At 54.2% G+C, this 25,226-nt stretch overlaps 9 protein-coding genes across 9 annotated transcripts; 3 read left to right on the top strand and 6 right to left on the bottom strand.

Annotated features, from left to right (window-relative positions):
• Positions 1 to 116: 116 nt before the first annotated feature.
• On the bottom strand, positions 117 to 1,754 carry CH63R_00158 (Phospholipid-translocating ATPase; the record flags this gene model as incomplete). The annotated part of the gene is made up of 3 exons (XM_018295133.1): positions 117 to 339; positions 468 to 1,226; positions 1,354 to 1,754. The coding sequence occupies 3 exons, from the start codon at positions 1,752 to 1,754 to the stop codon at positions 117 to 119; spliced, it is 1,383 nt and encodes a 460-aa protein (XP_018163495.1).
• Positions 1,755 to 2,919: 1,165 nt separating this feature from the next.
• On the top strand, positions 2,920 to 4,477 carry CH63R_00157 (SRPK2 bound unphosphorylated; the record flags this gene model as incomplete). Its single annotated transcript, XM_018295132.1, has 2 exons — positions 2,920 to 3,631; positions 3,705 to 4,477. 2 exons carry the CDS (start codon positions 2,920 to 2,922, stop codon positions 4,475 to 4,477), a joined length of 1,485 nt encoding a protein of 494 aa, XP_018163494.1.
• A 1,687-nt stretch (positions 4,478 to 6,164) lies between these two features.
• CH63R_00156 (Major facilitator superfamily transporter) lies at positions 6,165 to 8,049 on the bottom strand (the record flags this gene model as incomplete). The annotated part of the gene is made up of 2 exons (XM_018295131.1): positions 6,165 to 7,670; positions 7,762 to 8,049. The coding sequence occupies 2 exons, from the start codon at positions 8,047 to 8,049 to the stop codon at positions 6,165 to 6,167; spliced, it is 1,794 nt and encodes a 597-aa protein (XP_018163493.1).
• A 3,829-nt stretch (positions 8,050 to 11,878) lies between these two features.
• CH63R_00155 (MFS transporter) lies at positions 11,879 to 13,816 on the bottom strand (the record flags this gene model as incomplete). The annotated part of the gene is made up of 2 exons (XM_018295130.1): positions 11,879 to 13,461; positions 13,561 to 13,816. The coding sequence occupies 2 exons, from the start codon at positions 13,814 to 13,816 to the stop codon at positions 11,879 to 11,881; spliced, it is 1,839 nt and encodes a 612-aa protein (XP_018163492.1).
• Positions 13,817 to 14,222: 406 nt separating this feature from the next.
• CH63R_00154 (Phoma betae P450 monooxygenase No.2) lies at positions 14,223 to 16,083 on the bottom strand (the record flags this gene model as incomplete). The annotated part of the gene is made up of 5 exons (XM_018295129.1): positions 14,223 to 14,445; positions 14,516 to 14,732; positions 14,798 to 14,963; positions 15,040 to 15,774; positions 15,835 to 16,083. 5 exons carry the CDS (start codon positions 16,081 to 16,083, stop codon positions 14,223 to 14,225), a joined length of 1,590 nt encoding a protein of 529 aa, XP_018163491.1.
• A 526-nt stretch (positions 16,084 to 16,609) lies between these two features.
• CH63R_00153 (putative Short-chain dehydrogenase) lies at positions 16,610 to 18,086 on the bottom strand (the record flags this gene model as incomplete). Its single annotated transcript, XM_018295128.1, has 6 exons — positions 16,610 to 16,904; positions 16,992 to 17,031; positions 17,125 to 17,277; positions 17,332 to 17,353; positions 17,549 to 17,629; positions 17,709 to 18,086. The coding sequence occupies 6 exons, from the start codon at positions 18,084 to 18,086 to the stop codon at positions 16,610 to 16,612; spliced, it is 969 nt and encodes a 322-aa protein (XP_018163490.1).
• Positions 18,087 to 18,649: 563 nt separating this feature from the next.
• Positions 18,650 to 20,036, top strand: CH63R_00152 (Peptide synthase protein; the record flags this gene model as incomplete). Its single annotated transcript, XM_018295127.1, has 3 exons — positions 18,650 to 18,776; positions 18,823 to 19,804; positions 19,847 to 20,036. 3 exons carry the CDS (start codon positions 18,650 to 18,652, stop codon positions 20,034 to 20,036), a joined length of 1,299 nt encoding a protein of 432 aa, XP_018163489.1.
• A 192-nt stretch (positions 20,037 to 20,228) lies between these two features.
• On the bottom strand, positions 20,229 to 20,672 carry CH63R_00151 (uncharacterized protein; the record flags this gene model as incomplete). Its single annotated transcript, XM_018295126.1, has 1 exon — positions 20,229 to 20,672. The coding sequence occupies one exon, from the start codon at positions 20,670 to 20,672 to the stop codon at positions 20,229 to 20,231; it is 444 nt and encodes a 147-aa protein (XP_018163488.1).
• A 3,374-nt stretch (positions 20,673 to 24,046) lies between these two features.
• On the top strand, positions 24,047 to 25,024 carry CH63R_00150 (Transcription activator for actt3 protein; the record flags this gene model as incomplete). Its single annotated transcript, XM_018295125.1, has 2 exons — positions 24,047 to 24,235; positions 24,353 to 25,024. The coding sequence occupies 2 exons, from the start codon at positions 24,047 to 24,049 to the stop codon at positions 25,022 to 25,024; spliced, it is 861 nt and encodes a 286-aa protein (XP_018163487.1).
• Positions 25,025 to 25,226: the final 202 nt, after the last annotated feature.

Here is a 25,226-nt window from a genome sequence, read left to right as displayed (position 1 = left end):
ATTCTGTTCTATTACAGCTTGAATTGCTCAACTTTTTTCCTTTTTTTTCTTTCTCTCTCCCATAACAAGTTAGAGGATGATAAGTCGACAGAGCGAAGTAATCTGGTTCCCATCTGCTACGCAGCAACCTCCCAATGGACGTCCTCCCACCCGGGCCGCCTCCGTATCTGTCCCCGGAGATCGCTTCCAGGCACCGGCTTCCCGAACGACGCCGTCAGCGGAACCGCCCCCGCCTCGGGGACGGCGAGTACGTTGCCGTCCGCGTCCGTGAAGTCGAATCCCGATACCAGCAGTGCTACGGACCCCAACAGCTCACCGCTGGCGAAGAACCGCCCGGGACTGAGACGTTATCATGTCAGCCTTTCTTGTTTTTCTTTCGTCTTCTCTGTTTCAGAGGAGGGGGGGGATAAAAGGGGTGTCGACACGGAACCAGTGACGAGAGGAGCGAATCCCCCAAAGAAACTTACCAGATGTGCTTCCCGCCGCCGAACGCGAGGAACCCCCGCGGCGCGAAGCCGGCGACGGCCTCCCCCTTGGCCTCCGCCGCCTTCAGGAACCTGTCGCCGACGAACTCGGCCGCGTCGCCGCCCCAGATCCGCGGGCTCGTCTGCATCACCGTCTGCAGCGCCTGCACCTGCGCGTCTTTGCGCAGGACGTACGCCGTTCCCCCGTCGTCCGAGATGGTCGTGTCGGACATGACCTTGCGGACGAGCACCCCGGCCGCGTGCAGGCGGTGCGTCTCGCGGAAGCAGGACATGAGGAGCGGGCAGCGCTCCTCGATCCTGTCGATGTGGAGCGTCACCACGCGCTTCCTCTCGTCGCCGCGGCTGCTGCTGCTGCCGCCCGTGTCCTCTTCCTTTTCCTCCTTCTCTCTCTCCTCCTCTTCGACGATCAGGGCCCGCGCTTCCTCGCGGAGGCGGTCGAGGAGTTCCGGGCGGCTGAAGACGTGCGCGAAGAGCCAGTATAAGGCCGGGAAGGTGTTTGAGATGGCGCCGTGGAGGAAGATGAGCTCGATGGACGCGGCGGCGCCGGGGAGCATGCCGAAGCGGGCGGAGAGGGCGCGGCGGTCGCGGACGAGCGCGGACACGTCGGGGCCTTCGTGGCGGTTCGCGGCGAAGAAGGATTCGAAGGCGCGCTCCAGGAGGTCGCGGCCGCGGTGGCCGCGGGGCGCGAGGAGGGAAGGGAAGAGCTTGAGCATGAGCTTGCTCACGTCAGCTTCGTAGTCCCTGGTAGAGTGGGGGGGTGGTCAGCAAACGGGGGGTTGTTTCTCGGAGCTTGCTAGCGTCTTGTATTTCACGGTCTGAGAGAGAAAGATAGAGAGACAGAGAGAGAGAGAGAGTTGTGGGCGTTTACCAGTAGGCGTCGACGAGCCGCCCGTCAGCCCGCAACGGGTTCTCGCGGCCGTAGAGAGAATCCGTGCTGGCCAGCGTGAACACGCCGCGGGTCCAGCGGTACAGGTCCTCGACATCCGTGGCGCCTCCCCCTACTACGTTCAGGGTGGCGGCGACGCGTCCCACGGCCGAGACGTTGAGCGCGAGAAGCGGGCGCCCGGCCATCGCACCGTAGATGATCTTGACCCAGGGCCCGAAGAAGGCGGGGTCGTCCCAGGTCGCCATCGTGGCGGCGTCGACGCCGGGGCCGGTCATGCCCTGGACGAAGTCCCGCAGGTGCGGGTCGAAGCTGAGGGCGCGGTTGCGGATGGCGGACTGCGCGAGGTCCGGGTCCGTGATGATGTAGGCTTTGCCGTTGAGCATGGGGAGGGTGAGGATAGGGCCGGGGTGTTTGGCGCTTTTTGGCGGGAAGACGGGGAGGTGAGGGGTTAGTTTTGTTTTCTTCTTTGTGCTCCCCTAGGACCTGTTGGGACCCGAATAGCGTGAGACTCACTGGACGATGTCGAGGTATTTCCATGAGTGCTGGAAGAGCCCTATGATGTGGCCGATGAAGGGGATGGTAGGGCGGGCGAGGGGCGGTTCATTCGGGTCCATGGACACTGGGTTGGCGACCAGGTAGGCGAGGAAGAGAAGTAATGGGATGGCGGCGAGTGCCGTGAAGGGCACGATGCTGCCCTCGAGTCCCGAGGCGATCATGGTGTCTCGTAGATGCTAACTGGTGACTGGTGGATGGGATGTTTGTGAAGAGACTTTCGGAGTTGTCGGATCCTTGGAGGGGGGGACGCGTGCATGATTTATACGGGGGTGCCCATGGTGTTTAAATCAGTTCTTACCTGGACAATCAGTGGTTCGATTGGAGGCGCGAATTAGCGCTGACAGGCAGCGCTAGCGGCTTGGATGTCAGACGTTGGAAGGATTGGATTGATGCCTATCAACCCCCGAAGTCAATCAGATGAAGCAAATCCGCCACCAACCGCTCGGATTGCGGACTGGTCGGCTCCGAGACCAATCTTTCGGGGTGGAGGTTCCGGGTCCGAGGTGGGTCTCCGGAGCCGGCGTTGCTCGGGTAGCTGGATGACCGCGGAAACAAGCAGTACGGCGCATCGATTCGAGGCGCAGCTCTGTGGATATAAGTGAGAAAAGATAATTAGAAGTGTTTGGATTACAGCCTAGACCCACGCCATCTGCTGTTTGTATTCATGGTTTGGGGGAACTGAAGAAGCGGCATGATGCAGCGGACAAATGCCATAGAGCCTGTCCCCGTTAATTGACTGATGGTACAAGGCCATCAGTTGTCGCATTACCGCTTCTGTCCCTGTAATCTTGGCTTTGTGGAACCTTATCGTTGGAACCGAGAGTGCGTAGCCAGACATGGAGGCCATGTAAGAAGGGGGCCTAGGCGGCTCCAACGTAAACCTCCCTTGAACATAAAAGAAACAGTCTTCACCAACACATCTGACATCTGGCAACCAACCACGCTAAACGCTTCCTGTTTTGCGTTTCGGTCAGTACGCCCCCCTCGCCCAGCATGTCTACTAGACTTCCTACTCTTCTTCATAACCAACTCGGCGGCAAGCTGTCCGCCTCTGGCCTGTTGCTGACGAGCGGCTGCTGGACGCTGCCGATCCTCCTGCGACGCGTTGTTCCGCGACGAGCGTGTCATTCGCCTTTCCAACTCCCCAAACGAACTTTTCTCGTTCAGCCGAGTGCTCCATACTCCACCATGTCAGCATCGCATATTGAGTATGGGTATGTTGAAGACGTTGAGGCACTGGGCGACTACCGGCCGGGTGGCTATCACCCCATCCAGATCGGAGATGTTCTTCACGAGCGTTATCTCATAGTCCACAAGCTCGGTCACGGCACATTCTCGACGGCATGGCTTGCTCTTGACAATCACACGTCGACGTATGTCGCCATCAAAGTCGGCACCGCAGATGCGGACAGCCGGGAAGTGGATATCTTGTCTCAGCTCACGCCAGGCGCTGTTGCTACCTCTGATGGGTTCAGCCACGCGGCAGAAAAGGCGGGCATAATCCCTCTGGTCCTGGACCGTTTTACTCTTGAAGGCCCCAACGGGACTCATCCTTGCTTCGTAACACTCCCGGCCAGATGCAGCATTATGGACGCGAAGGAGGCGTCCGACCCGAGACTATTCCAGCTCGACGTTGCTCGGTCTCTGGCTGCCCAACTTGCTATGGCTGTGTCTATCGTTCACTCGCACGGTTATGCTCATGGGGGTACGTAGGTTTTTATTCCCGTTCTCTTCGCTGCCACATCTTCCTTCGCTGACCCATCAGCTCCCTGCCTCAGATCTCCATCTCGGCAACCTCCTTCTCCAGCTACCTTCATCACTCAACAACCTCTCAGTTGACCAGTTATATGCCGAGTTTGGAGCCCCAGAGCCAGAGGCTGTCGTCCGCCTCGACGGAAAACTCACCTCTTCAGCAGCTGGGGTTCCTCCGTACGCCATCCCGCCCGTGTGGCTGGGAAAAGCAAGCGATGAGATCGCCTTGGACGAAGCAAAGCTACTACTCGTCGACTTTGGCGTCGCCTTTCGCCCATCAGAGAAATCCCGCTTTGAATCATACACGCCCCTCGTGATTCGTCCACCTGAGGCGTTCTTCGAGCCGAAGACGCCGCTCTCGTTGGCATCCGACATATGGAGTCTCGGCTGCACCGTCTTCGAGTTGCTCGCCCACAGATCCCTAATCGACGGGATCCTTGCGCCCCAGGACGAAATCACCGCCCAGCAGGTTCATTTGCAAGGTCCCCTGCCGTCCGAGTGGTGGGATAGCTGGGAAGAACGGTCGAAATGGTTCGACGAGGCGGGGCGACCGCTCAGCAACGAGCGTGACATATGGACGTGGGATAGGCGGTTTGAGCAGTGGGTGCAGGAGCCGAGACAGTCTTGCGGCATGGACGTCATCGACGACGAGGAGGAGGCTGCGCTGTTTGAGATGCTACGCCGGATGCTCGCATGGAGACCCAGCGAGCGGCCGACTGCAGAGGAGGTGTTGGACATGGCTTGGATGAAGACGTGGGCACTGCCCGCGTATGAAAAGTGTCAGAAGGCCTGGGAATGATACGTACGCGATCCGTCCTCAGCGTGTACAGACACGTTCGCGTGATACACCAGAGCCCGAGTTGTGGCACTGTGTCCATTTATTTCCAGCGTACCTCTCGAATATTAATGAATACGAAACCCTCCCGTGCCTACAAGATAAGACAGACGCCCTCCTCTTGCACCATCCCTGGACCGCGGTCAACTGGCTGGACTGGACTCTTCAAACTACATTAGAGTTCACCCACTGAGCAGAGACCTGTGTTGATTGTCCGTGTCTAGTACCTCGTCAAAGTGCAGTGTCCATGGAACCGCAGAGGCTAAAGTTTCGAGGCTGGACCCTCCAGCACCATCGCGTACCACAACGCCTGTTTGATTAGGCGGAGACGGGCGTCTTGAAAAGTTTTTGCGCTGCTAAGCAAGAGCCGTGGCAATGACTACGGGTTAGCGGGCCATCTTGTGCCCTCAATGGGGATGAGAATAGAGCAGTAGATCAAAAGAATGGGGATTGTGTATAGCATTTATCATGGGTCGGGCGCTTGGCGGTGAAAGACGGAGACATCCGGATGAATTGCTGCGAGACAGTTCTACACGTCATTGACACTTTGATCTTGCTCAGGAGTCCCGGCTGTGTTGGTGAGTGTGAGAGTGTTCTGCTGTGGCATATCGGACATTGAAGTTACGAAATCCCGCCCCTTTCTATGTAGTTGAGTACTAATTAACGCGAAGACCTTCAACAACTCGGAATAGTGACGCTCCCCGCTCCAATGCAGTTGGCTCCAACACGAACGTCTGCAACGGTGGCAACATTGTCTGCCCGCGGATTAATGCAACGCCACCAAGCAAGCAGCCGGACCCCAGAGCCTGGAGCCCACGGCGCGATTCCCGGTGCCACCCGGTGATGAGGCACCCAGCCGTGCAGCGAGCGGCCCACCGTCCCCAGAGAACAAACACAAAACGACATGCAGAGACGGGAACGGGGCCCAAAAGCAGACAATGCCGCGATCCCGGTGTCGATTATTGACTGCTGCCGTGTAATGCTTGCCAGAGCCTCCGCGCAGTCGAGTCTCGCTTCAAGGGTTTCTTCATTTTGCGTGCTCGATGTTTGCCTCGCTCAAGGTGCGGTGAGGAGGGGCTCGCACGGTCGAGTTTGCCCATTGGGACCGGGGATGCTTGTTATTCGAGTCCCCGGGGTAGGTAGGGGGTGGTGGGTTGCTTTTGGAAGCAAACATTTTGTTCTCTCTCTGCGCCGCAGAGCTAAGGAGCAAGGGCCCCGGACGTTGGAACTAAGCGGTACAGGAAACGCTCGGCTGGGTAAAAAGGGAAATCGATGATCGAAATGATATGATCGTAGGGGACAAGCCGGATAATCAACTTCAGTGTGGCCTGCCTACGTGCGCTTGTGGCGTGCTTGCTCCAGGTGGACGTGTGGAGAGTCTCGGTGCGAATAAGGAGTCTTTGCTGTGCTGCCTCTCGAATGTAGTCACTCATGCTTAACCCTCAAGGACCCCAACTAAGGGGCTGATGCCGTCACTCACTATTCAAAAGATGATGCTGAACACTGGCTGCCTTCAGCTGCGCCATTGGAACATAATTAGCTCGAATATCCAAGGTTCACCACCGGTCACGAGAGATGAGTTGACTTATGGACAGATTAGTGGGCAGAGGTGAAGAGAAAACCAAAACTTTTGTATTTGAACATAGGAAATCTAGTCTTTATCCACAATAATCTCACTGCGGGTCACGACGCCGTCTTCAATATCCGACGCCCTCTTCCTTGGCGCCGGCTCGGCCCTCCCCACAATCTCTGAGCTGCGGAAGAATAATACGACAATGGTAAGGGAAGTGATGCCGAGGGCAAAGTTCATCCAGTTGGCCGCCCGGAGACCGTCCAACGAGGGCTGGTCCCACTCCTCCACGGGGCCCGCGTTCTCGACCGAGACGCCCCTGGCCTTGGCCATGATGGCCGTCTGGACGGCCGTGGAGATGGCGAGGCCGATGGACCGGCCGACCTGACCGACCGAGTTGACGAGCGCGCCGCCGAGGGCCTGGTCCTCTTGAGGCAGCGCCTTGGAGACAAACAAAATGAGTGTGGGCCACGCCATGTCGGCGCCGATGACGGACAGCAGCATGGCGGGCAAGCCGTAGGCGAAGTAGGACGTGCTCGTCGGGATCGGCGTCGCGAAGAGGAGACAGGCGATGGAGACGGAGACGTTGCCGCAGACGAGGAGGATGTAGGTCGGCACGCGCGAGATCAAGAGGGCGGCGGCCCAGGCGACGAGGATGCCACCGATGCCCGTGGGCAAGAAGTACAGCGTCGTCGTGAGGATGGACTTGGCCTGGTAGTCCTGGTAGAAGTAGGTGGCGAAGATGAGGAAGTTGTTGAAGGAGGCGAAGAAGAGGCCCATGATGGCGAGCGCGGCGCAGAACTTGCCGCTGTGGAAGATGGACGTCTTCATCAGGGGCAGCCGGTCCGTCTTGAACTCGAGGTGGCGCTGCCAGAACCAGAAGACGGCGATGACGGCGAGGGACGCGACGATGAGGGCGGGGATCCAGGGCGTCCGCCAGCCGACCACGTTGCCCTCGGTCAGGGCCAGCATCAGCGCGAAGAGGCCGACGGTGATGAGGCCGCCGCCGATCCAGTCGACGGACTTGAACTTGCTGGCGCCGGGGGCCTTCGCCTCGTTCGGCGCTGCTGCTACCACTGTCGGGGCGACGGGCGGGATGAAGAAGCAGCCGGCAACGGCGACGAGACCGGCGAGGAGGGCCATGACGCCAAACACCCACTTCCAGCTGGCGTACTGCGCGATGAAGCCCGAGAGGATGGTGCCGAAGACGCTCCCAAGGGGCACGCCGGCGCCGTAGGCGACGAAGGCGTACGTCTTCGTCTTGCCCGGCGGGAAGGTCGTCCCCAGGATGCCGATGGCGGTGGGCACGTTGGCGGCGGCGCCGAGGCCCTGCAGGCCGCGGAACAGGTTGAAGGCGATCTCGTTGGGGATGAAGGGGTTGGCGAGGGTGGTGGCGGCGAGCCAGGCGGTGCCGGCGATGAAGATGATGCGCTTGTCGTAGATGTCGGCGATGCGGCCCCAGAGCAGGAGGAAGCAGCCGAAGGCGAGGGAGTAGGCCGAGACGATCCACTGGAGGCGGGATTCCGGGATGCCGATGTCGCGGCCGATGGTCGGGAGGATGATGACGACGGCCTGTACTGAGAGGGTCTGTGTTGGAGCGAGATGGAAAAGGTTAGAAAGTGTCATGATAGTGGAGGTAAACCGGGGGAACAATGTCCGCGTGGATGGATGGACTCACGTTCATGAAGCTTGCGCCGCTGACTGTTGTGACGAGGGCGATGCTTCGCGCCTTGGACATGGCCGGCTTCTCGGGGTCGCTGCTCACGCTGCTGGACTCGTCGTCGGTATGGGTGGACGTGAACGACTCTGCTCCCATGACGGCCTGCGTCTGCTGGGTGTACTTCTCCGGATATGTCTCGTCGCCGATGTTGTGTGTGAAGACGATCTCGATGTCCTTCTCCTCGGTGATGGGAACGCAGAGATCCAGGGGAGGACCCGCCTCCCTGTATTCCGAGTTACGCCTCATCTTTCGTCACTGGCTTGTAGTTCTTGGAGAAAAAGGATGAGGAAGAAGATGATGATGACGATAATGGTGGTGACGGTGGTGGTGAAGATGACTACCGTGACTTGCTAGATGAACCCGTGTCTTTCTTGGGGAATGCTGCTCAGTGCGATGGTTTCCGAGTTCTCATCACATTCAACATCGTGCGAGCACTTTGGCTTATGTATTCGTGATGATGGGGATGATGGATGCGCAGAGCATCTACCCCCCCCTGGTTCCCTGGCAATGTTTGCTCAGTTCCATCTCAAAGCAGAAGTCTAGCGCGCCCTCCACCACCGTCAGGAAACCCCCCGGGGGTCGTCGTTGTTGTTGTTGTTGTGGGCCGCAGCCGAAGTTGGCTCGTCTGGTGGAGCACTGGAGATCGCCTCGAGACAACAAGAAAGATGATGGGTTGCTTTTTTCCATACTTCTGTGAATGAGATGTGCTCCCAACTAGACTCGCCCTGGGCTAGACGGATGGAGTCCCGCGAGCCAGTGGGATGGGAAGGGGGGAAAGGGGACCAGCATCATCGGAGGGAACGGACCTACCAAGAAGATTCAAGACACGCGGGACCTCGACCCGGGAAACCAGCTAGTCCACACGGTCGATGGTTGCGAGTCCCCCCTCCCGCCCTTGCGGCTTTTGGGCTTTCGGTGGAGGTTCAGATGCCCCCCTCCCCCCCCCTTGAAGTTGAACCCATGTCGGCCGTCCCGGGAGAGGCCTTCCGGGCAATGTTCCGTCGCGGTGGGTGAGACCTGCGAGATGGCGAACCCATGCATATGAGAAGATCGTCTTGAGGAATGGGGGGAAGGGGGAGAGAGGGGACTCTAGTTGTGCCGCCTTGGCCATGAATTTCAGGATGGTAGGAGGGGGGGGAACTTGATGGTTCTTTTTCTTTGCCCAGCTCGTGAAAAAAAAGAAAGAAAAAAGGAAAGTTGTTTGCGTGTGCTTAGGGGGGGGGGGGGGAGGGCGTCTGCCGCGGCGACATATACACACACACACAAATACGTATTACACACGCCCAGCTCCACATTCGCCGAGCTTGCTCTCGCAATCAAGTCCCGATTCTCACCGGAGCCCGCACGCACGGGGCTCGTGTCGGCACATCCGCCGAGATGGGAGGACCGACTGCAGGTCTGGTTGGACGACCCCGCGGGACGGGGGCAAAGACAAGCTACCGACCCCCGGCTGCCGTTGCGCCGCGGCGTTGCCTCGAATTCAGGACGAGGGAGTTGAGAAAATGAACAGAGTGGTGCTACCGCTGTGCGTTCAGTTCTCCGTCTGTGAGAAGCAACATCATCGTCCGGGAGGAAGAAATAATAATAGCAACAATCAATCAAGGTGTTGCAGTATCTGAAAAGCATCGGGGGTGATTATTGCCACTCGGTAGATCGAATGTAGGGAGGCGAGTGGGTAAATAGAGCTGGCAGAGTTTTCTCGACTAGGTGTTAGTGAGTACGCGGGACTCCGGGAGGAGGAAAGGATCCTCATCAGCTTCTCAATGACACACTAATTCAAGACATTGGCTCGTTGGCCTGGCTGGGACTCGAAGAAAACGTCCCCTCCCCCTCGTGTGCGTGAAGAAGGGAGACAGGCCATGGACAGCTCCGATGCAGTTGGTCGTCATCTGCATGGCCTTGGGAGGGGAGAGCGGGCTTGCAGCAACTCTCTCTCTCTCTTCCCCCTTGTTGAGAAAAGAACCTACATAAGCGAACGCCGAATCTCGACTCGGCAGTCCAATCCCAAAGTGGTTTACCTAACAATAACCGTCGGGCATTCCCAAGACTCTGGCTGGACGGTGGACCCCCGCAGGGGAGATGATGCTCATAACCCGCAGATGGAAAAAGCAACTCTACAGGAGATCCGAGTGTCCATTTCCATGTTCATGTCTCCCTCCCCCCCCCCCCCCCCCCCCTCCCCCGTCTCCCAAGCTCCCCAACAAGCAACGAAGAAGCCAGACAATGATGCAAGATCCCGAGCAACACAGAAACAGTGAGGCGACGTTCAAAGGCGTTCACGACGCATGATGATGGACTGTCGAGTGCGTGTTTGAGTCAAAGTGCGCTCACACACACACACTCGCCTCGCGTAGATTTTTGTTTCCTCACATCTGCGGCTTCCAACCCCTGTTCCGCCGTTCTGAAGCAACCCCCCTCCACCATCCTGCCCCCAAAGATGCGGCCGGGTCCCCGTCATGATGTTTCTGCTGTTGGTTTAGATGCCGGCATGAAGCCGAAGAACAAAAAAGCTGCCGGAGAAAAACAAAATCCACCGATCCCTCGGCCGTGAAGCTGGGAATGTGTAACCGGAGATGCAAATACATCGGCCGATCGGGACTCGCCAAAAGGAAGGAATCGAGGGTTTTGAATCTGGGAACGCTCCCTGTCGAGTTTCGAGTTTTGAGTTTTTCTGAGATCAATGTCAGTGATTGCGAATACTTCACAGATCGCGAGACCAGACGTCCGTTCATCCGCCGTTGCTATTACATCGCCCAGACCCCGGTTCGAATGTGACGAAAGATGAGATAAAGTGACTGGTCGTCAGCAGAGGGCCGTGAACTTCTGCTCTCTGTCATAAATGATTTCACGGAATTTGCTTTTTCCCCCAGCTCACGGCCCCCGCGTGTTCTTGGCTGGCGACGCGCATCATCGCCGACTACATGCTCCTCACCCCCTCCCCTCCCCCTGCCGCAGAGATCGGGAATCTGCACATCTCTCGCTCGACTTTGCGCAAGCGTTTCCCCATTCCGCGGTGGTGGTTCTAGATGAGACAGATGATCGGATCGTCCCAAGTAGGATTGCCTTTTTTTTCTGTTTGGTATTGGGACGAACCTGGACGGGACGACTCTCGGGCAAGGGAGCGCGACAGTACCTGCTCGCAACCATGCAGGCGGCCTGGAACTGGCTGGACCCTTGCGAAAGCCGGAAGATGAAATGGTATTTCCGTCTGAGACCTGGCTTTCGTCAAACTCGGCCTAATCTGCCTCATCGGGACAGAGAGAGGGAACCCGTGAGGAATGATGCCCGAGTCGGGTGTTCCCTTCCAACTCGTATTTTGACACATTGTTTTCCCGGTTCCTGGAAGAAAGGGGCGGCCCTGTCTCATTCGGGGCGACATCATCGATCAAACCTGATACTGAATGTGAGGCGTCGTCTGAGGACTTGGGGTGCAAATTTGTCAGTCCATCTAGGTACACGAGCTCGAGCTCTCCACCTTCGTCAGCAGCCAGAGAAAGAGTCTGATATTTCACAGCGGTGACTGTTTCGTCAACAAGTACACCTGCAGCTCAGTCGGCAGGTCTTTGATATCATCACGACTGCTACTATATCCTTGGACTGCGAGAGGACTTTAACTCTGCAAAGTTGCTGATCTTGACGTCGCAGAGACTGTGAATGAAGCCAGGTATTATTCAAAAGTCTCATTCATCATAAGACCGACCGAAAAGGGGACTGCATAGTACAGTGCGGTTGGCACGGGAATAGCCTGATATATATGTATATGTAGATACTGACAACACATGACATTCTCGCGTCACTTATCATGCGCTTTCACGAGTGGGAATTCGCAAATTTGCCTATCAAGCAATTGTCGCGATCAACGTAGTCAGTTCCACAAATAGAGGCCTAGACTTGCTGAATGTACTTCGACGGCTACGCTGTTCGGTTCACAACTCTTCTCCAAATCCCTAAGAATTTTACTCTTGATTTCGCTACGTGTGATAAAAATAAGCACCTGGATAGGACAATTATAACAATGCTTAGGTAGGTTAAGACTGCACCGTTATGCGTGCTGCTATTGCAGCAGGGTCCGACTCTATGGGAACACAAAACTACACAAAAACGCCACGCCCCCGGCGACGGCAGCAAACGTAAACGTCGAAGTGATGGCGTCATGGAAAACCTGCAACACGGGTGCCAGGAGCTCCGGGGACACGAAGTCGGAGTCCCTTAATTGCGCGGCCTGGCCGGCTTTCGCGAGAGCATGCGCCTGGGCGGAGTTCAAGCCCGGCAGATCCGCAAGGCCCCTGGCAAGCGTCGTGGCAAAGACGTTCTGCGCAATGGAGATGCCCAGCGCCGCGCCGAACGAGTTGGAGAAGGCGATCATGGCGTTGGCGATGGCGGCGTCGCCCGGTCGCATCGCGAGCTTCTTCGACCGCTGCACCGCGACGTAGGGAACCTGCCACGCGACGCCCAGAGCGACGCCCGATAAGAGCTGGAAGCCCACGACGATGCCTAGTCCCGAGTCAACGGACAGCATGTGCAGTAGGCCTGCTCCGACGACAAAGAGGGCCGTCCCGACCCAAGCGTACGGCCTGTGGTGTGACAAGGCGCCGCGCGATGACATGGCTCCGCCGGCAAACACCCCGGCCAACGCCATGGCCCCGAGGTAGGCGAGGATGCGCAGACCGGAGGCCGTCGCGCTCATGCCTTGTACGACTTGGAAGTAGAATGGTAGGAAAAAGACGTGCGTGAACAAGGCCGCCGAGAGCCCAAAAACCAGCAGCACACCGCCCAGGACGGAGCGGTCCCGGAGAAGACGGGGTGGGATCACGGCGTCGTCGCCGTTCACCCACAACGACGCAACAAAGAGGGCCGCGAGAACGCCCGAGCAGACCAAGCAGCCCCAAACCCGCCCGTCTGACCATGGGTATTCCGTCCCGCCCCATTGGAGGGCTAACAGCAGACTCACCAAGGCCGGAATCAGGAGAGCAGTGCCCAGCGGGTCCATCCTCCGCACCTTTTTCACAAAAGGCTTTTCCATCAAAGGAATGGCTGTGGACGCGGTTCGTGAGTTCTGTCCGTCTGGTTGAGGAGGGGCAGTTGATGCCGGGTCAGTCTCGACATCAACTTGGGCAGCATCACGCGCATGCCCGACCCCGTGCATTTCTGTATCCGACTCTGGCGGAGGCGACGGCCGGGGAGCTCGGAACATGGCCAAGATGCAAACAGCGGCGGCGCCGCCGATGGGTAGGTTGATCCAGAAGCACCACCTCCACGTCAGTCTCGGCGCGTCGGTGAAGGCGCCTCCCAGGGGCGGACCGACCAGAGACGCCAGGCCAACCATGCTGGACACAATGCCGAAAAGCGCGGGGGCCCTCTGCGGGCCTGCTGCCATTGCGAGCATGTTGATGGCCCCCGAGTAGAGCGCCGCCGCCCCCGCGCCCGAGACGACACGTCCGGCAACGAGGGCCGCGGAGTTGGGCGCGGCCGCGCAGAGGATGGAGCCCGCTTCGAAGATGACGAGGCTGCCGATGTAAATCCACTTGACGTTGAACTGCGCGTATGCCTTCCCATACGGTAACTGGAGCGCCGTCGATGCGACCAGAGAGGCACTGCGGTACAGTCCGGCATCTTGGAGCGAGTTGAAATCGGCTGTTATGCGCGGTATGGCCGTGCCTGTCTCCCTCTGTGTCAGACCAGATACGGTATGAGATGAGGGGTTCATGGGTATAGGCATCGATATAACGCTTGTTTAGGTGGGTTGACTGGACATACCGAGGATCGTATTGTCTACTGCTGCCGCAAACGCCACGAGGCAGAGCCCAAAGGTCAAGACACCAATTGCAACCGTCTTTTGCACGGGCTTCCCTTCCTTGCCGGTGTCGACTTCATGCGTTTCGAAAGCTATTGGGCTTGATTTTGCGTCTTTGGCACTGTCGACATCTAATCCGGTCGTCAACAACGTGGGGGACTGGTGGAAAGTCTCTCCCGCGCGCCGTTTCGTCTCCTCAGTCGGCGTGGCAGCAGACATGGCGATTACCCTAGTGAGAGCCTCTTGCGTGAGTGTATTCTAGGTGGCAGCAAATGCCCCCGTGCTTCTGGGCCTTGCAAAATTCCTTTGTTTGTTGTTCTTCGTCACAATGCTTTCAGGGTTACCACAGGGATTCAGTCGGCACATTAAAACCATAAATCTTTTTGCAAATCACCCGAGTGCCGCACACATGTTTGTAGTTCTCGACGGCCCCTCCCCCAAGCACCTCGGCAATTATCTGGTAAACAGTCCGTGTGGGCGGGGCTCTTGTTTTAGGGAGCAGACCGACTTCGTATTGCAGAAGGGGAGGCTAATCGAGGAATTAATCAAGGGCACATACACACCATGCATGTAAACGCAAGTACGTGATGACTAAATCACGAGATACTAGGGCTACCCTTTCCCTTCATGAAATCACTCGTCTGCGGGCCAAGATCTCAGCCTTCGGATTCCCGATCCTCTGGCTTCGGACTGTAAAACATCTCTTGTCATCCCCCACCCCGGGATCCTCCTTCAACTTCAAATCGTACATGGTGACCAGCTCGGCGAGCATCATCTTGATAAACCATCCCGCATACTGACGCCCGCAGCACGCCTGGACACCATAGCCGAAGTTCAGCTGCCCCGGGCTATTTAAAAGTTCTGTCAGTCAGCGAAGTTGTCCCGTAGTGGTAGAAGGTGGGAGGTTGGGGAAGCTACAACCCTGAGTATGAGTAGTTCAGCGTCACCTGCTGAGACTCGGATCCAATGTCCTCTCTCATCTTGTAAAACCTCAGACCGTCGAACTTTTCAGGGTCCGACCACCTCTTTGGGTCGAGATTAACGGCGTCAGTCATGTATGAGACTTGGGCACCAGCTGGGAAATGAAGCCCCGTCGAAATCGTCATCGGTTTCAAAACCTGTCTGGTCAAAGTGACTGAGGTGGATGGTCGTCAGAGACAGGCGCAATAATCTCCCTCTCCATTGACTCTTGTATCTTACCGAGGGAAGCGGCGTGGAGCCGCTGAGACTCCTTCATAAAACTGTCCATTTTTGGAACCTGCGAGAGCCAGGATCTTGGGTCTGTTCGATCAATTCCATCAAGCTCCTGTCTCAGGATTTCTTGGTACTCGGGGTAGAGTGCAATATCGTAGAGAACTTGCCAGAACTTGGGGCCGCCACGGCACCGTATCAGTGTCATTGACCTAAAGCCTAAAACCCTTCAAAGATGGAAAAACACATACCGTTTCTGAAGTTGGATGCATGGCGGTGAAAAGCAGCTGGTATTGCAGTGTCATGTGGAACATGATATCTTCTTGTTTGTCAGCCTCTGTCACGGTCAGAAAGTCGTCAATCATGGTCCGCTCTCTGTTCACGTCCGCATCACGACGATTAATTCCGAGTCTAGAGGCGTCGTACTCGGGCCTCAAAAGGTCTGCAAGACGTCTCTCCTCGTGACGCAAATCTCTGTAACCCTTCACGAAGCGGTACACAAGTGGCTGTACCCATAGTGGCCACTTCTGGATGCCTCGAGCCGCCGCCCACACGTAGGCCAGGTAGGATACTTGTCCGTCAACCCACTCTTGGTTTCGGGAGAGTGACTTGCCCACAAAGGCACGAGCCATGACTTGGGCTGTGAGCTGGCCGGCGGCGTAGCTGACATTGACTGACGTCCATTCCTTCTCATCGCTATAACCGCCTCCGCCACCGTCAAACAGCCGAGAGCAGGCCACCTTGGTCTCGTCTATCATGGGCTCAATGAAGCGCGCACCATTTGACACGAGCCCTGACTTGGTGCCCTTGAGAAAGGTGTTGTTATTGATGCCGAAACCAGTGGCCCATGATGAGAAGTACTGAAGAACCATATGGCCGAAGGAAACCTCAGTCCTGGGGTGCATACAGAGTTCCTGGATGTGACGGGCGGGCAGGAATACGATGAAGCCGTCCGCCGTCATGACCTTGAACGGCTCGTCAGGGTACTTTGACGTGTTATCGACTGATAGATATTTTTTGTGGTAAGTGGCAACACTGCGACACACCTGTAGAAGACCTCTTTTGAGAGTTGATCCCAGATTTGGTCCGTCCCTTTGGACTTCGGGGCAGTCAAAATCCCAATGCTTCTTGGCTCTTGCAGCTTTGGCCCGAGCCGCTACCCACCAGCCGAACACGGCAGCGCAAGTCACGTATAACAAAATGCACGATAGCTTCGCCGCCGATTGAGATGAAATGTTGACCCAGGCATGGTGCAGGGCGTCTCGTTTGGAGACGAGTTGAGATAACTTTTCCATGACGACCTGGGTGTTGTGATTCTCCAAGTCGTAAGAAGTAACAGTTTGATATGCGTGTGTGTGAGATGCAAGAAACGCCTACAGGTCATATATCATGTTATCGAGGAAAGGCAACGAGTGGGTTGCGACGCACGGTGCAGTGGCAGGAAACACAACCCCTTCATCGGGTGATTTGATTGTCATAAACAAAAGGCTCCGATTTGTAGAACAACGTCAAATAGTTCTTCCAAACCCAACGTTTCCAGGGGCTCGGATTCGAGAGATTGCAGTAGGAACTCTCGAATTATGCAAATATTGAAAGAGTGATTCCTTTCCACCTGGAGTCCATGTCAAAGAATGCGACAAAAGCATTCCAACAGACGGGTCATTCTGGTCCAGACAGCGGAGACAGGCAAGCGTCCACTTGTACTCGCAATCCATGGTATGTCCTTCGAAGTTTGCCGGCAATAGCAAGCCAGAAATGATATATTTCAGGTTCTATTGTCGACCCAACATAATCGGTTCTTGAGACCCTAAGCTGATGTGACTAGCTCAAGGCGTTCACAAGAAGGCCGCCATCAACGACGAGCAGAGCGCCGTTCATGTAAGCACCCGCTGCGCTCGAGAGCATCAGAACTGGCCCTACAATCTCCTCAGGACGGCCCGGGCGACCGGTAGTTGATCGTAATGTCGTCTTTTGCGCTATGGGATGCAATCCCCAGCCGGTCTGATCTGTGACGGCGGCAGCACTTGGTGGTTTGTTCCCGTCTGTCGGCGTCGTCGTCGTCGTCATCTCCGAGGGAAATATTCCGGGGCAAATTGTGTTCACGCGGATCTTCATCCTGAGAAAACATAGGTTACCTATCAAGACTCTAGGGATGCTAGAGTAGAAGTCACAGATTGATAGAGTTATGGAGACAAATACTCACGGACGAAGGCGAGCTGAAAGCAACAGGGCAAGTTTGGTTTCTTTTCAAGAGTTGTTTTTAGCAACTTGGAATATTCCAAATCGATGAGCTGGCAGGCAAACTGACAAAAGGAGCGTCAGAGGGAAAAACGTACCGGCAGCCTTGGCGAGATCATAAGCTACTGATGTCACAGACCTTTGGTTTGTCAACGCGGCCAGAGACGAGATGACCAAGACGTTTGGATCGGCGGCTTTGCGTAGCAATGGAACAAAACAGGTCGTCATAAAGTAAACCCCGTTAACATTGACTAGACCCGTCGTTTAGTTTTCGTTTCCAGGCCTTGGTTCTTACGTGATCATACCGTGATTCGAGCGATCAAAATCCTGACTTTGTTTGTCTAGTTAGCGCCGCATGATGGACTCCCTAAAACAGACTCGCTACTAACTCATCGACGCCATTGAGTAACATATGTTCCACCTCATCAGCTGTCGAGCGAGGACATCAGTTGTAACTCATACGAGTGTTTATGGAGGAGGCCATCCCTTCAAAGAACTGGAAGTCTTCATATCCTAGGAGACAGAGAACTCACCATCGTCGTTATCTTTGGCAAAGACTTTCCAAAGGGTCATCAGCCCAGCGCAGTTGACGAGAGTGTCAACCTGAGAAGCGCAGAATAGGTGAGCGAAAGAAAAAGAAGACGACGAATCTCCCAGAGATTCATGCAAAGGTGCAACTCACGTGGGATTCGCGGGCCTTGATCTGCTCGGCCACTCTCTCGCAGCCGGCCTTGGTCCCCACGTCCCCCTGAAGAACATGGATATCGCCACCAATCTCGCTGGCAGCCGTTTGAAGAGTCTCTAAACGACGGCCAACGATGTAGACGCGGGAGCCGTTAAGTGCAAAGCCCCGAGCTATGGACTTTCCAAGGCCAGAACCACCTCCCGTGACGATAATGACCCTGTTTTTTACCGAGAAGAGCTCTCCGATACCGAGTGATACTTGTGGGGAGCAAGAGAGACTCTTCGGTAAGACGTTGACCTCGATCATGGTGATCAAGTCACTTGATATGCGAAAAGAGCCCGAGGAATGGATTATGAAAAGGGAGAAGCCACCCATTTATGTGACCATTCTATTTCTAGCCCCGAGCCGTTTTGTTCAAGTCTCGGATCTGAAGGTTTGATAAATGAGCAATTCAGGTTTAGCTATGCGCTGTTATTATGCCAGTAATAAAATCAGCCGAGTTTTCCGCGGCAAACGCATGAGAAGTTTCGGGGAATTAACACCACCATAGTTCCACAATCAAACAAGGCACATCTCTCAAAAAACACGATCGTATTTGAACAAAACATTTAGCGGCAAGAAAAGAAATCGATATGCTAAGGTGCAGTGAACAGCGCGGATAGAGGGGAAAAAAGCAATTGTAGCCACAGGTGGTGCCAAAGCCAGGCTTGACGTTGAGATGCAGACGTCTCTTCAAGCCAGCCAGAGTGCAATCACGATGTATGACGGATAGGACCGATTATGCTTGGTGAACTATTGGATGATCGCAGAGTACACTGTAGAAAGTTGTCAAACAGAACCTCATGGAGTGGGGTCCATGAAATATTAATAGATCACAGATGCATAGCTAAGATCCTCCAAAAACGATTCACGGGAGGAAAACTAACCGGCCAGCCCCAATGATCAAATCTCCGGCAGTAAACCGCTTATATTGCGACCGAATCCAAAGTGAACTCTGCCAAGATCTGCCCGACACAGATTACTTAGGGCTTAAAGTGTACAGTACTAAACTGGAATGGCTATTGTGTGTGTTTCTTTACTTACATTTGTGTTCAATACCCTACGCTTACAGATCAGGGTTCAATGGGGTCAGCTTCGCCAACCGAAATACTTTATCCAACTACCCAGGCATCTCGCCAGCATGACGTCGATGCAGAAAAGCAGGAGCTGCAGACTGATACTACAGACGACATCTTTCCAAAGCTGAACAGGACTCAAAAAATCATTGTGGAATGTCTGAGGGAGATATGCCCCTTCCAATCAGTTCCCGAAATCCTTCCCGACAGCGACTTTCGGCAATTCCTTCAGAATGGCGGTTTGGACAGCCCGAGCATGCTGATCTACAAGGCAAATTTGGAGGCACGACTATCTTTGAAATCCCCAATACCGATCACATGTCTCCTCCAAGCCCAAACTGTGAAGGCTCTGGAAACCGAGATCATGAAAGTCTCGGTAGCAAGCAACCGCAGTCTACTGCTCCCTTTTACCACCAAGGGAACCCAAACACCGCTGTTTCTCTTCCCGCCAGGAGGCGGCGAGCTACACTGCTGGATAGAGCTGGCGAGTCGTCTTCGTAATCGGCCTCTGTATGGGCTCAGATTGCGCGGCCTGCAACCTGGCGAGACGACATTCGAAAGCATTGACGAGTTGGTGGAATGCTTTCTCGAAGAGATACGACAGGTGCAGCCGCGTGGACCCTATGCATTATTGGGCATGTGCTTTGGCGGAAACATCGTCTTCGAAGTCGCCAAAGCATTGGAAGCCGCGGGAGAGGTGGTAGCATTCGCTGGAGGTGTCGACAATGCACCAAACATCTTGAAAATGAGTTTCGCAACGCTACGCTTCTTTATCGTCGACCTACTATCGACAAGACGCCTGATCACGCCTTTAGAAGCAGGCCAAATGAAGGACGGTTTACGCGACCAGGACCCTGCCTCGTTTCCCCGACTTGTCATGCGTCGTTTCCGCACCCGTCTCCAATCTGCAGGCGTCACTCTCGAGAGACTCGAATCCTGGCACCGAGTCTTTTACGGCAACGTTCGCATGGCTGAGGGGTATGTTCCGCAAGGCAAAATCGCAAGCTACACATCTTTTAGGGCCAATCCACTGTCGGAATGGGGTGTATCCGAGGCCGAATGGGAGATACGCGTTCGGGAATGGGAGGACTTCTCTCATTCATCAACTTTCCATTTTGTGGGGGGGAATCATTATACGGCGCTAACGAAGGATCATGTTGATGACTTTGTGACTGTGTTGGATCACGAGCTGAACCTCCACAGGGTGTAGAGGCGTTTTCTGCACTAGGAAACTCCTACTTTCTATCTCTTTTCATTTGAATGGGAAAAGGTTAGAGTGTGCTGTCGTGCATGAGCGAACAAGGACTTGCTTTGCCAAGACCTGTTGAGTGGAATATCTCGAGTTTAATGCCAAGTACAATAGAGTGTTTGTTTGCCTTCGGTTTTCCAGAATCCCCAGTCCTCACATTCTCGCTCGTGCCACTACTGCGCGGATTCGAGCTAACATCATGCTCAGTTTGCTATCGAGCTCGTTGTCCGCATCCTTCGCCTGTCTCGGTAAAGTGCAACACTGGCCGGCCGATCGCGACTGGAGATAAGAATCCTCCCTGTATGTTGCAATCCTCTCCCTCAGCTCACGAACACCTGTAGCCATTCTCAAGATTGCGCTCATGATGAGGCTGCGTGCCATTGCGTCGCAATCTTCCTCATCAAGAGCAACCCGGCCTAGCACGAAGACATCCCCCGACGTATCCATGTTTTTGTCTTTTGATCCTCGCTTTAGCAACTCATCCATTGCTTGTGCGGAAGATTGCCCATCTCTGCGACTGATTCGTGAACTATAGGCACTTTGTGCTGCCTCGAGGAGGCTCAAGACTATCTCCAACGTTGATTGTGTGGCAATCATGATGTCCAAATCAGTAACGCAGCATCGGCAGTGTTGTGTTGCTTGTATAAGTTTCGAGCAGCGCCAATCTAAACTGACTATTTCTTCGAGGCTGAGAAATCCGGCTTGATTCTGTTGTTGGTAATACGGCAAGTTTAGGTTGCGTATCGTCTGGATAAACTGACAGGAACAAGTTGGAGAATTCATGATTCCCAATTTCAACGGAACAGCTATGATGGGCCAGATAAAGCACAGGCTGCTTATCCTATTTTCCTTTGGTTTTTTTTTCTTTTTGGTACAAAATTGTCCCCGTTTAGTAGAATCTCTAGACTCTGGTCTTGCTTATAAGATGCCCTCACCAGCTGCAAGATGACGCTAAAAAGCTCCTGCTGCATGGTGAAACTATCAACGGCTACTTCAGAAGACACGCTGAGATCTTTTGCCGCTAAACTCCGTAGGCTTTTGATCGCGAGCAAAAGTACAGGGGACCAAACCTGAGACGTGCGACTGACTGAATGACATCCCGCAAAAGTCAATTCACCACTGGATTGAACTCTGTACGAATGGGATGCAACGTGGCGTCGACCCGGACCGGGAAGAAGCCACAAACCGAATTCTGTGCGTCAGTTTGATTGTCCCAAAGATTGGAAACTCTGTTTGTTCATGCTGTGCACTTTTTAGTGTGAAGGGCTGGCACAGTTGTCCGGGCAAATTGCGACTCAGTCAAATAGCGACTCAGTCACTGTTAGTCTATTTGTTGAAATACGCCAGCTGCCGGGTGCCCGCGGGCAGCGACCCAGTTCATGCCAGTCCTGCTTTATGCGCCCGTTTACTCCAGAGCCTGGACTAGATCGCTGCCCATAGGCACCCTCGTCGTGCCGTGTGGTAACGGTTTGATTTCGTTGTGATCGATGCGCCAAAGAGACAGTTGCGCCAACAACCCTTAAATGTGACGCCGATAGGATTCGAACCTAACTGATTCAAGTACCTCCGTTTGCTCCGGCGCCATGCCAATTTGATCATAGGAAGAAACACAAGTCCGTCACGCTACGCCGGATATGTTTGGCTGAACTTTAAACTCAAAATGAATCTTGTGCATTGTATCCCATCAACAGCAAGAAGAATGCCCCAAAATGCAAGGTAATCAATGAAATTAAGCCAAGATACCTCCAATCCAAGAATTACCACAGCTACGGTCTCATAGTAGTCCTTAGGCCTTTAGGTGCCTGAAGCTTTACCAGTCTCAATAGTACACAATAGTAGCCCTAGGTGAGTACATGTATATGTAGTGCGGAGAAAAGTGGAATTTGAAGTGGAGATTGGGGCCTTGTCGTCGTCGATGGGATACATCCATCGACCGCGGAAAGGCTACATGTCCATCTTCTTTTCTCGCTCCACTTCACTAAGTAGAAGTACATATAGATGCATTTCCACTTGCCATCTCTTTATGTAGAGAGACCCTTCTGGTACCTACAACGCAGGCAGATCTTGCCAGAGGTCTAAGTACTAAGCAAAGTCAATTCTAGGCTGGTCTCTGTTTGGCCCGCGGTTGAGGGGATAAGGGCACCCGTGTTCATTACGACGTATTGCAAAGTTCAATTGTTGCCCATCGTTTCTCTAGGCACTTCAGAGGCATTAGCTGGTAAAGACTGGCATCTACGTTGGAAGCTAAACTCTTGCCTCACAGGAAAGGCTAATCTAAAAGGGCAGGCAGGTACGATAGCAATAAGGGTAAACGCCAGGGGCTGGCCTGTGTCTGTTGTCCCATTCTTCTGATCCTGAATCGTTAAATGGACGGACTATTGGTCAATATTGTGACAAAAGTCGGTACTAAGTCATTGGGCAGGTGGAGATCCCCTCAATCGCGAGATAATGCCGAAACTGCCAAGAGCGGGGTACAGATAGTTGCCAATGTGGACTTGGGTGCTGCCAGTGAAGCCAGGACAACTGCCTTCAGCAATTACCACAATCTATAAGGTCGATTATGGACTTGATGGCATTCAGAAAATTCACACTTGTAAAGCTGTAATGGCTTTGGTGACTAGCTTCAATGTGTAGATATAGTGCGGAGTAGAAGAGATCGGCGTCATCTCACGGTGGTTGAGAGAATACTGCACGTAGTACGTAAACTTAGGATCCATTATTAGCTCAACTCCGAACAGACCAGGATCCCTGAGTACAACGTAGTCATGCGTTCAATTGTGAAATCTAACTTTGAGATCTGGCTGTGAAACAAGGACAGAATTGTGGGGTGAATATGTTTATCATCCGAAAGATCACGATAGTTCATACACCGGTACTTGAAACGTCCTAATTCGCAAAACCTAACTTTAAACAGAATTGACTGCCCAAGGTTGAGTTCTATTTGGCCAGTTCAGAGTTTTCACCGTGTGAACTCTGGAGTAACAGGATATCTCTCTCCTTCACAAAAACAGTTCCGGTTTGGCCAGCTCGCTCGTGCTACGACTCTGTTACCCGTCACGTAGGTCATAAACGCCGGTCGATCATGTGGAGAATGGTAAGTGATGATCAAGCCTACGTGTTTGCTGCATCGAGGGATAACCGACAGACGTTAGTTGGAAACTCCTTCACAGCACTCCCTTGAGTTTCCAGATCTGGTATTTTGGTCCACGAAGTCTCGATGGAACATCAACATGAAGTATCGGGTTACAGTGAAGGCGGTAGCGACAGCTACCCAAAAGCCATCACTGAAAGGTCACCCAGATTGAGGGCCTCATGCGACTCCTGCACACGTGCCAAACTCAGATGCGATCAAGAAAAGCCCTCGTGTGGTCGATGTACGGATCGAAACGAGACCTGCAACTACAGCCCTATGGGACGAGTTGGTCGACCACGACGCCCACCAACAATGACCGAGTCGGCTGCTCCGCCCTCTCAAGCAGCAGAAAGACAAGCAATTATGCGAAAGAAGAAAACAACTCAACGTCTTAGCGTCTGTGAGTTGTCTGGAAGTCCCGGTGCAGAACAGACATTGGAATCGACGTACGAAGCGCCCGAGACAGGGGACCAACTTCGGCGAGCAAGCTGCGGCCGCCGATCCACCACAGACAGCGCTACAGACACCTACACGGACAATAATACAAACGATGTCATTCTTGTCTGCGCAGAACCATCCTTAAATCGTGGTCCCGTGGTTTCAAGGCGTGAGGGAAATGGTAAGCTCCGAGACTTCGCTCGATGATGCTATGAACCAAATCTCAAAGTGTGACTCAGATATGTCGCCCGCACCCAGCACAACCCCGCGTCCACGGGTTCAAGATGAAGTCCTTGGTAAAGAACCGGACCTGGACTTTGATTCTTTCGGTCACCATACCTTAACACCGAAGCTTACCCCGGCTGAGACCAATTCATTGAAGTATGCTGGCGCGGGCACCATGGATCTGGAGCTCGATACCATCATGGACGCCGACTTCGATTTTGACGTGGACTTCGACGCGATCATGCGCTCCGATAGTCCTATCAAGCAAAATCAGCCGTCACTCGTGTCGCCCACTTCACAGGTAGAGGTGCCGATGAAAGAATCGTCGACAATTATTGGCCAGCTCGAGGACGCCTGGGAACGGGTCAGGTTTGGGACCTCGGAGTTACAACACATCATCAGTGCTATTGCCCCCGCGAATTCGTGCTCAGTATCCTCCGGCACCAGGTGTTCCTGTCCGAATTTGATTGGCAGACTCCAGCTATTTGCTTTGCACCCGAGATTAGCGCCACACAACCACACGAAACATCGCGCTGACCGTCATTCACACGAGCGCCTACCCCTGGATCTATTGGTCTTTCTGGATGAGGTGGTTCATCAAACCATCTCAGCCGTATTGTCATGCGAAGTCTGCAGCACATCGCCTCGTGTGCGGCTCATCCTGTATCTCCAAATCGACTGGCTTGTGGAAGTGTTGAGGGAGACGTTGGAGACAGACCTTCCGCGATTCTTATCATCGCATAAGGGGCTTGATCTCGTCAAAGAAACACGTTCGGGTGAATCTTCTGTGGGTACCAATATCCTAGGCCATCATGTAGTCCCTGCATCGAAGAACAGATCAGAAAGACAGAATGCTGAAGATGATGGCGCAGACAACAGTTGGAAGCATGAGTCAAACCTCCTTCGCCTCGGGTCCTTCTGTCTGGAAGGGGAGCTGTGGCAGATATGCATTCGCGAACTCTTCAAGACCCGACTGAATCGACTATCCCGCGTGGTGGAACGTATGGCTGGACACAAAAACCAAAATGTTTTCCATGCTGGGATAGACAGCATAGAGAGCAACTCGTTGGAAAGGGTCTTGGTAAACATGACAACGGATGTTTATTCAAAGATTGAATCTCTGTTTGGCATGATTGAGCTCTGCGAAGCCTGAAGAAGAATATATAGAGCGCGACAATTAGATTAGTTTTGGTTGCAGATGCATGTAAACAGTACTACATTCAGGATAGCTCTGATTGCAACGAGAAAGCCCCATTTTTCACGTTCATGACCGTCAAATTACGTTCGGTGTCTATCTCAGTCCTGCGAGTCTGGCGCACTATTAGCTTGGAAGCGACGATGAACCACCGCTCGAC

Source organism: Colletotrichum higginsianum, chromosome 1 (assembly GCF_001672515.1).
Source record: "Colletotrichum higginsianum IMI 349063 chromosome 1, whole genome shotgun sequence".
In the NCBI taxonomy this organism is placed as follows: domain Eukaryota; kingdom Fungi; phylum Ascomycota; class Sordariomycetes; order Glomerellales; family Glomerellaceae; genus Colletotrichum; species Colletotrichum higginsianum.
This window is presented reverse-complemented; position numbering and strand designations above follow the sequence as displayed.